At 45.1% G+C, this 9,794-nt stretch overlaps 1 protein-coding gene across 5 annotated transcripts in view; it reads left to right on the forward strand.

The window, feature by feature from the left end:
• Nucleotides 1-483: 483 nt before the first annotated feature.
• METTL9 (methyltransferase like 9) overlaps nt 484-9,794 on the forward strand; it is a 50,162-nt gene continuing 40,851 nt past the window's right edge. For all 5 annotated transcript variants that reach the window (XM_032242932.1, XM_032242930.1, XM_032242933.1 and 2 more), the window contains exon 1: nt 484-901. In XM_032242932.1, coding sequence (XP_032098823.1) covers nt 500-901 — 402 coding nt within the window. In that variant the 5' untranslated portion in view covers nt 484-499. The remainder of the gene's footprint in view (nt 902-9,794) is intronic.

The following is a 9,794-nucleotide window of genomic DNA, read 5'->3' on the forward strand; positions in this document are numbered from 1 at the left end:
AAGAGAAGAGGGGGTCTGGATGGTCAGCTCTAAATGTAAATTGGAAACTACGCATCCGAGCGGTTAACTAGCACTAGCATCGTTCATCTCCAGGAAGAACCTGCGTGTATGTACGCACGAAAGGAGGAAGACTCTCCGCTTTGCGCCTGGGGGGTCAACTGCCCGACCCTGTCAAAGTTCCGCCGCGGAGTGGGATGAGGGTCGAGAGTTAACGACTAAGGGGAGAAAATACTAGAGGTCCTTTGAGCACCACCTTGGAGGAACAGGGAGGCTGCAGTTACAGCCTTCGAAAATGATCTCCCCAGCCCTCAAAAAAATTAAAAGCACCTCCGCCATTACCAGAGGCCGAAGCAGGGCCGGAATACGGGGACGCGCTCCGGGCGGATTCGCGCACCCGGCGGATTCGCGCTCCTTTTGTCCCGCCTCCCAGCCGCCCGCTCATTGGACAGAGGGAGCGCGCCGGGGGAGAACGCGCCGCGGCCGCTCGTAAGCGCTCCGGATGGAAACGGGTGCAGGCCGCAGCGGCGTTCCGCGGCCGGAAGGGAAGGGGGAGGTGCCGAGGCTGCGCGCCGGCTGCTCCTCCCCACCCCCAGCCTCGGCCCTGAAGAGGGCTGGATGGGCAAGTCGGGCACGATGGCTCGAGCCCGGGCGGTGGCGGCGGTGGCTGGGGGCGGCGGCGCCTGCTCCTCCTCGCCTCGGCGCCGGCGGTGATCGGAGCGAACGGCCGCGCCTCCCGATGAGACTGCTGGTGGGCTGGCTGTGCCTGAGCCTGGCGTCCGTGTGGCTGGCGCGGAGGATGTGGACGCTGCGGAGCCCGCTCACCCGCTCCCTGTACGTGAACATGACGAGCGGCCCCGGCGGGCCGGCGGCGGCCGCGGGCGGCGGGAAGGAGAACCACCAGGTACGGGCCGGGGCCGGGGCCCGGGCGGGGGCGTGGCGGCCCGGCCTTCCCGCGCTGGGCCTGGCTATTGTGCGGGGTGGCTCTGCGAGGGGGCGGCCCGGCCCTCGCCCCTCCGCCTCGGCCACTCGGAAAGTTTTCCCCGCGCCTTCCCCGCCGGGCGTCGGCCCCGCGAGTCCCGGGCACCCGGCCCTGGCCCCGCGAGCGCCTTTTGTTCCGCGGCGCAGGCGGGGCATGGCCTCCCCTTCCCCCTCCCGGGCCCGAGCGTGAGCTCCCCGGAGCCCCGCATTGTTCCTGGGTCCCGGGCGGTGACTGCGGGCGCCCGGCGGCGGGACTGGGGAACTTTGGGGCCAGAGCGTGGCAGGGGGTGCCCGCTTGGCACCGAGGCCTGGGACAGAAGAGACGCGGCGAGATCCATTATCGCCGAGAAACGAAATGAAAAGCCAGCCCCTCTTTTTGTCTCGTTGAATCCCAGAACATACAAAGGATCATAAAGAAGTGTACCCGCACATCTAGAGCCATTGAACTCTCCGGGCTGGTTCGGGTGACATTTCCCCTTAAAGCACTTAAAAAATGGGTTTGACAGGTCGTCGCTCCCATCCTGCGGAACCTTCCCCTCCTACCTAGCAGAGAGCTCCTTTAAACTTGGATTTAGTCAGCGGGCTGGAAAGGTTGTGTGTGATAAGGAGGAAGATGATGCAAGTTTTACAGGAAGGGTTTTTAAAACGGAACGGGGCGGGAGGGAGTTGTAGTTATCCATCGTGAGCGATGCGCTGTGACCGGGTAGGTGGGCTTTTCATTAGCTCAGTCTGTGCCACTTAAACGTGTACAGGTTTAACGGTAGAATTAAGTGAGATATTTTGTGTTTGGCCATAACATAGTTTGCAGTAATGTTACTTTCATTGAAAAGAGGCTTTCGAACTCTGCCAGAGTGTTGGCTTGTCATAGCTAGCATTTATAGTGCATTTTGCTTTTCCGGAGAGCACTAATTATTTTTCCTATCATCTTGTGTCTCGTCATTTTCATATATTTCTCATTTTCCTATATTTTTTTTAATTATGCCAGGTGTTCAGAGAATTTACACCCAGGTTGATTTCATGTGTTTTAATGAGGGTAGAGAATTGTCTAAGAAGGAGATAGAGCAATTTATTTAGAAAAGTAGCATTTAGTTTTTAGTTTGTAATATTTATTTTGGACTTTTTTTTTTCTATTTTTAAAGGAGTCCTAAATTTCTGTAAATTTTTTTGAAAGCCTCCAGCCGTTGGAGTTTTTTAGGTGCAATATCAATATAATTGATCACTTGTATGATTCTGTTAGGAATGTACGTAAACTTAAATTGCAAAACCACATTTATTCCTATAGATTATTTATTTAAACTAGTTCATTCTTACGGAGACAACTCAAAGTACGGTACTGTTAACTGTATAGTTATCAGAATGTCACATATGGAACAATGGTGTAGACAATGAATTAGAAATGTCATTTTTAACATGTTTAAGCAGTTGATAGAAATAAGGTCCTGGATAGGAGAAAAAGAGGTTTATCTCCATTGATGTGGAATTATGGTTGAGTCTCTCAGCTATTGGTAATTTTAACACTTATCATGATTACCTCTACTTCAGCAACTTGATATGTTTTCAGTGCTCATAAAAGATTTGCACTTATTTTAAAAATTGAAACACTAATTAAACACTGTGGTTTGTATAGAGGCGGAATTGCAGCTATAGACATAGCCTCAGTATCTCCCAGCAGAGGATACTTTCTAATTGTGTACCTTTTTAAAGCTGAATCTGTTAGGTTCTAATGAAAACTGACACTGGTTTCAGATATATTTATTTCAGAAACTGTATTTATATTCTATGTGTGTGAGTGCATGAACCCCTTCACTAACAATTCAGCAGATAATTTCTTTAGGGTGAAGACTTAACATGGTGTTTTCTGAATATTTGGGGGAGGGGTCAACTCTTTTCCTTACAATAATGAATCCAGGCCGGGCACAGTGGCTCACGCCTGTAATCCCAGCACTTTGGGAGGCCGAGGCGGGTGGATCACGAGGTCAAGAGATCGAGGCCATCCTGGTCAACATGGTGAAACCCCGTCTCTACTAAAAATACAAAAAATTAGCTGGGCATGGTGGTGCGTGCCTGTAATCCCAGCTACTCAGGAGGCTGAGGCAGGAGAATTGCCTAAACCCAGGAGGCGGAGGTTGCGGTGAGCTGAGATCGCACCATTGCACTCCAGCCTGGGTAACATGAGTGAAACTCCGTCTCAAAAAAAAAAAAAAAAAAAATAATGAATCCAGACATATTTTGACATGAATACATTCATATTATGAAAAGAATCATCCATGAATGAAGATTAAAATGAACAGAAGAAAGGTGTGTAGAAACCACCATGAGATAAAGTAGGAAAGTGTCCATTCTGCACTGTGGCTGAGTTGATCGTTTTTTTCCACTTAATATTCCGGGACCCTGGGTTTGCCTTATAACTTCATTACTTGTGAAGTAACTGTAACTGTTTTTCCTTCTTCAGATTAATAGTTTTATACAGGGTCTTCTAAGTGTTCATTTGGGTGTGTGAGTTCCCTAGCTAGCCACATCTGGTTCTTTTGGCGTTTCATAAAAGTAGGGTTGTGGATTTGATTGAACCATACTTAGCGCAAGTTTTCCTTCTGGTTATTTTATTAAGGAATTATGATGGAGAATTCTGTGGTTAAAAGATCTTAGGAAATGTTTATTTATTAAAAGTTTCTATTTTGGGCCGGGCACAGTGGCCCACACCTGTAATCCAGTACTTTGGAAGGCCGAGGTAGGTGGATCATGAGGTCAGGAGTTCAAGACCAGCCTGGCCAAGGTGGTGAAACCCCGTCTCTACTAAAAATACAAAAATTAGCTGGGCTTGATGGCGGGCACCTGTAATCCCAGCTGCTTGGAGGCTGAGGCAGGGAATTGCTTGAACCCCAGGGACGGAGGTTTCAGTGAGCTGAGATCACACCACTGCACTCCAGCCTGGGCGACAGAGTAAGACTCAAAAAAAAAGAAAAAAAAATTGCTATTTTGTTAGTATAGCTTGGAGATGCAAGGCTCCTTTGGGCTAAAGCTGCTCTAAAATTGTAATAGCAGTGCCATTTTAGTAACTTGGTTTGGTGTGGTAGCTTCAAAACTGGGATTATGTTTCAGTTTGGGCAAGCAAGAAGCAGGGTTTCACTTAGAGCAGGGAAGTGGCCTGGAGGCCAGACTGGTCTCAGACTTATTTTTACAGCCTACGAAATAAGAATAGTTTTACGTTTTTAAATGGTTACCAATAAAATATCAAAATAACATTTTTTAATACATGAAATTTCATTTATGAAATTCAAATTTATTTCAGTGTCCACAAATAGTTTATTTTTTTAATTTTAATTTTAATTTTTATTTTATTTATTTATTTATTTTTGAGATGGAGTTTTGCTGTGTCACCCAGGCTAGAGTGCAGTGGCCCAGTTTCTGCTCACTGCAACCTTTGCAGTTCTCATGTCTCAGCCTCCTGAGTAGTTGGGATTACAGGTGCATACCACCATGTCCAGCTAATTTTTATATTTTTTAGTAAAGACAGGTTTCACTATGTTGGTTAGGCTGGTCTTGAACTCCTGACCTTAAGTGATCTACCCAAAGTGCTGAGATTAGAGGCATGAGCTACTGTGCCCAGCCCACAGATAAAGTTTTATTGAAAGAGAACTACCACATTCATTTACTTGTGGTCTATGAGCTCCCAGGCTACAACAGCAGCGTATTTGCTACAGTATGGCCATCAAGCCTAAAACATTTACTATGTGGCTTCTTAGAGAATAAATAATTTTTTCAAGAGAAACTCAGCTTCCTTATCCAACAGCATTTTTTTTCTTTCTTTTTTTTTTTAGACAAGATGTCACTCTGTCACCCAGGCTGGAGTGTAGTGGTGCAGTCTTGGCTCACTGCAGCCTTCACCTCCTGGGTTCCAGTGATTCTTGTGTCTCAGCCTCCTAGTAGCTGGAATTATCGATGTGTGCCAGCATGCCTGGCTAATTTTTGTAGTTTTCATAGAGACGGGGTTTCACCATGTTGGCCAGGCTGGTCTTGAACTCCTGGCGTCAAGTGATCACCCCCCTCAGCTTCCCAAAATGCTGGGATTACAAGAGTGAGCTGCTGCCCCCAGCCTCCAACAGCATATTCTTAATCACAGGTTGCAGGGTGGGTAGATTTGACTCACTGGGAAGAAATAGAGCCAGGGCAGTGAGAAACTAGTAGATACCATTGCTTTTCAATATTGGCAGACTCAGAATTTAAAAAGACAACAACAAAAAACTTAGGATCTATTTTTTTTTTGATGCATTGCACCTGGTGCTTAAAGTTAATTCAACTATTATGGAGCTACTGAAACTTTGAAAGGACCCTTAGGCCCCAGGTTCTTGGTAGTAATAGCCACTCAATAGCTTTTCAATTGATGGAATGAAAAAATTGTTATAGAACTTGCTGAACCAAACCACAACAATTTCTCCAGGTGACTTTCTGCAAGGTTTTTAAAAAGCACAGATAACATTCAATATCCAGAATTATTAAGGTATAATTTAAAATCGCAAGTATGTGTATACCTGTGACTTATTTTATTTTTTCACTTATATAAGCTCAAAACTGTGCTATGCCATGAGTGATGATGAATTCAGGACAGAATTGAAATCCTTTTTTTTTTTTTTTTTTTTTACTCCCAAATGAAAAAATGCTTGGACAGTATAGCCAGAGTCCAGCACTGTGCACAGGACGGAGTGTTTCCTGTCCACTTACCCCACATTTACCTTATGGAGGCCTGGAGTGAGGCATGAGTTAACAGTGCTTCAAGGATAGTCAGCCAGCTAAGCCGGATAGACACTGATGGATTGGCGTCCTACTCTGCACTGCTTTGGAGAATCTGGAAGCCTTTGCAGCTGAATACCAAAGAGACTTCGGAAAGGATTTCTTTCCTTCTTCATAATCTATGTTGAAACCCCAACAAGTGTTTGCTTCAATTTCACAGAACACTAGGATCTCTTTCTTGTGCTGGATATACCAGGAGTCTTTACGTTTCCCTTTGAAGGTGCCCTAAAAGACCCTAGTAGCTTCCAGTAGAAAGCTCTGTTGGGTAGACCCTCTGAAGCTTTGTTAAAATTTTAGGATTATCCAATAGTGAGTATTTAGTATTTGCAGAGGATTGACAGTAATTTATTATTAAGTCAAAGCTGAAGCAATTTAATCTGTATAAATTGATTCCCCTCATGGATATGAGGGCGCCTGTCACTCTACACATTGAAATCTCACGTAAAGAGGTTATTGGGTTGAATTTATATCGTTTGTGGGGAAATGGTGAATGGTCTGAATATTTACTCCTATGCAGTACTTAAATGCAAGGTGTCTATGGTGAAATGTCTGGACTGAGTTGATTTCATTGCAAAATCTTAGAATGTGAATTTTGAGTCCTTAGCTGACAAGGTCAGTATTGATGGAGTTGGTCTGCCCACTCCTGTAGTAGAAAAGATTCTGTGTTCATAGACCTTGAGCAGTGGAACTTTTCTGATTGTTTTTGGTGGCACTGAATGCCTCGGTTCTTTGCTCACCCATTCCTTTTGAGAATGGCTGGATGCCCAGATGTACAGTGTGGTTTTTAGGCATTCCCTTGAACTGCACTTCTCTGACCAGCCCTTGCCTTGGAGAGAAAGGGGAAGGAAATATGAACAGTTAGTGGCCTTCTATTGTGTGCCAGGCACTTCAAATATATTATCCCCAGTGGTCCTCATAGAACTCTTGGGGGTTAGTGGTACCATCTGCACTTTACAGACAGAAGAGTGAGGCTGAGAGAGATGAGAGACTTGCTCAACAGCACAGAGTTAATGGATGATAGAGTTGGGCTTTGCACTCAGCGTTGTCTGGCTTCAAGGCAACACATTTTCTACTGCTTCATGATTCTCCTCCTAGTAAACCTTGTGCTGTCTGAGGGGTGGTAAAAATAGACTTACCTTCTTTTTTTTTTTTTTTTTTTTTTTTTTTTTAAGGCAGGTTCTTGCTCTGTCACCCAGGCTGGAATGCAGTGGCACAGTCATAGCTCACTGCAGCCTCATACTCCTGGCTTCAGTAGATCCTCCTGCCTCGGCCTCCTGAGTAGCTTCTAAACTTTTTATAGAGACAGGTCTTGCCGTGTTGTCCAGGCTGATCTCTCAAACTCCTGGCCTCAAGCAGTCCTCCTGCCTCAGCCTCCCAAAATGCTGGGATTAAAGGTGTGAGCTGCTCCTCCTGGCCTAGGCTTCCCTTCTGAATAGGAAACTGCTCCCACTCTAGTGAGGCCTCTGTGTAGACACTGAAGTTAGGCAGCTGTGTACAATACTAGTTGAAGATTTTGCAGTTTGTGAATTAGATGAGAATAGGACAGTTGTTTGGAGTTCTGACCTTTATCTGGTTTGTGCATGCTTTTTGTAAGGCTTAAAGTTGAAAAAGATTCTTACACGTGTCGTCTTTTTCTTCCCCCCTCCCCCGACATCAGCCATTCTCTAATTTTCCATCACCCACTGAGTATTTAATTGTTCAATCCTGTTCTGACACTAACTACCTGGAGTTAGGGTCATGCTCTACAGAGTTAAGGGCTCAGTCCCTTAACTCAAGACTGCCCTTATTTCAGAGGTCAGCTGCAAGTCCTGGGTCCCCAGGCTACCAGTACTTTTGTCCAACTTGACTACAAAGTTGGGAGTTCCCACAACTCTACCTCCACCCTACCCCATAATTTCCTATAATAGAATGACTCATAGTACTTAAGAAAACACTTAGGTTTACTGGTTTATTATAAAGGCTGCAATTGGGGAATGGCCAAGCGGAGGAGATGCATAGCGCGAGGTGTGGGAGGTACTGTAGCGTTTCAGTTTCCTCTGATGAGCCACCCAACCAGCATATCAATATATTTAGGACCCCAAAAGCTCCCAGGGCCCCGTAGCTTAGGACTTTCATTACGTAGGCATGACTGGACTCAGTCTTCAACTCCTTTCCCATCCTTGGAGTTTGGAAGGTGGGGCTGAAAGTTTGAATCTTACATCCCTGGCCCGTCCCCATCCTGAAGCTATCTAGGTCTCCCACCACTATCAGGAGTCATCTTGTTAGCATACAAAAGATATTCTTACCACCCTGAGATTCTTTAAGGGTTTTAGGAACACTCTATCAGGAACCTGGGACAAAGACAAATATTTATTTTTTATTTTACATTATCTAAAATCAGTTAGTTTTCTTTTTTTCTTTTTTATTACTTTCTGACTCTACTAGTGTACTTAAATCCTTTGTATTTTGGGAAAAAATACCTATATATTACAGGTTTGATTAGTTGATAAACTCTAAAAGTAATTTCAGAAAAACTTTTAATCATATTCCTTGGTCTGATAAGCAATTATAATTTTATAGGAAAATTGCATTCCTACTTTGAACAAGTGACTCATCAACCAGGGCTATATAAATGTCAGGAGGAATTCATGGCTTAATGAGGAATTTTTTTTTTTTTGAGACCGAGTCTTGCTCTGTTGCCCAGGCTGGAGTGTAGTGGCACAGTCTGGGCTCACTGCAACTTCCACCACTTGGGTTCAAGTGATTCTTCTGCCTCAGCCTTCCAAGTAGCTGGTATTACAGGTGTCTGCCACCACGCCTGGCTAATTTTTGTATTTTTAGTAGAGACAGGGTTTCATCATGTTGGCCAGGTTGGTCTTGAACTCCTGACCTCAAGTGATCTGCCCACTTCGGCTTCCAAGTGTTGGGATTACAGGTGTAAGCCACTGTGGGCATCCAGGAAAATTTTAAGACAATATGATCTAATATTTAATCACTTTGGTTAGCTAATACTGTCAGACATGTATTCAAAACACCTGGCATCCACCTGATTTGGCTGTTTATTACCTGGCCAGTTATTAGTATCTTCGTAGTCATGTTGCCAGTAGGGAGAATATTGCTATTTACTGTAATTTTTAGATGTTATGTTTAGTTATCACATCCTGTTTTGTATTTGGCATAAGCAGATGACTGAATGGAACCATGCTCACTTCATTAGAGTTTGTCATTTAAAAAATTTCTTTGTTTATTTAGATCAAACGACATTTGAGTGAGCTTTAAAGGTAGATGCTGCTAATAAGACGCCTTTTCAGACACGGTAGACTCCAGCCAAGGAGTCCAGCCTCGTGGTAGAGCTGGCACATAGTCCTGTCAGTATGTGACTTTAACAAGCATAGTACTTTGTTCTTGCCTGTGCACCTTTGTCTCTGTAGTCTTTGAGGAGTGCACATTCAAATAACTTGCTTGCGTCCGGTACTAGTGATTCATGCCTGTAATCCCAGCACTTTGGGAGGCTGAGGCAGGTGGATCACCTGAAGTCAGGAGTTCAAGACCAGCCTGGCCCACATGGTGAAACCCTGTCTCTACTAAAAACACAAAAATTAGCCAGGCGGCGTGGTGGGCGCCTGTAATCCCAGCTACTTGTGAGAGAATCGCTTGAACCCTGGAGGCAGAGGTTGCAGTGAGCTGAGATTGGGCGACACTACACTCCACCCTGGGTGACAGAACAAGACTCTGTCTCAAAAAAACCGGACAAACAAAGAACTCACCTGCTTGAAAGTACACAAGAGCCTACAGACAAGCCACCCAGTGCTGCCAGCTCAGCGTAGCTTTTTTTTTTTTTTTTTTTTTTTTTTGAGACGGAGTTTCATTCTTGTTGCCCAGACTGGAGTGCAATGGTGTGATCTCGGCTCACCACAACCTCCTACTCCCGGGTTCAAGTGATTCTCTTGCCTCAGCCTCCCGGGTAGCTAGGATTACAGTCATGTGCCACCATGCCCGGGTAATTTTGTATTTTTGGTAGAGACGGGGTTTCTCCATGTTAGTCAGGC

The sequence above is a fragment of the Sapajus apella genome, unplaced genomic scaffold, assembly GCF_009761245.1.
Source record: "Sapajus apella isolate SASKATOON/1434 unplaced genomic scaffold, GSC_monkey_1.0 scaffold51, whole genome shotgun sequence".
NCBI lineage: Eukaryota > Metazoa > Chordata > Mammalia > Primates > Cebidae > Sapajus > Sapajus apella.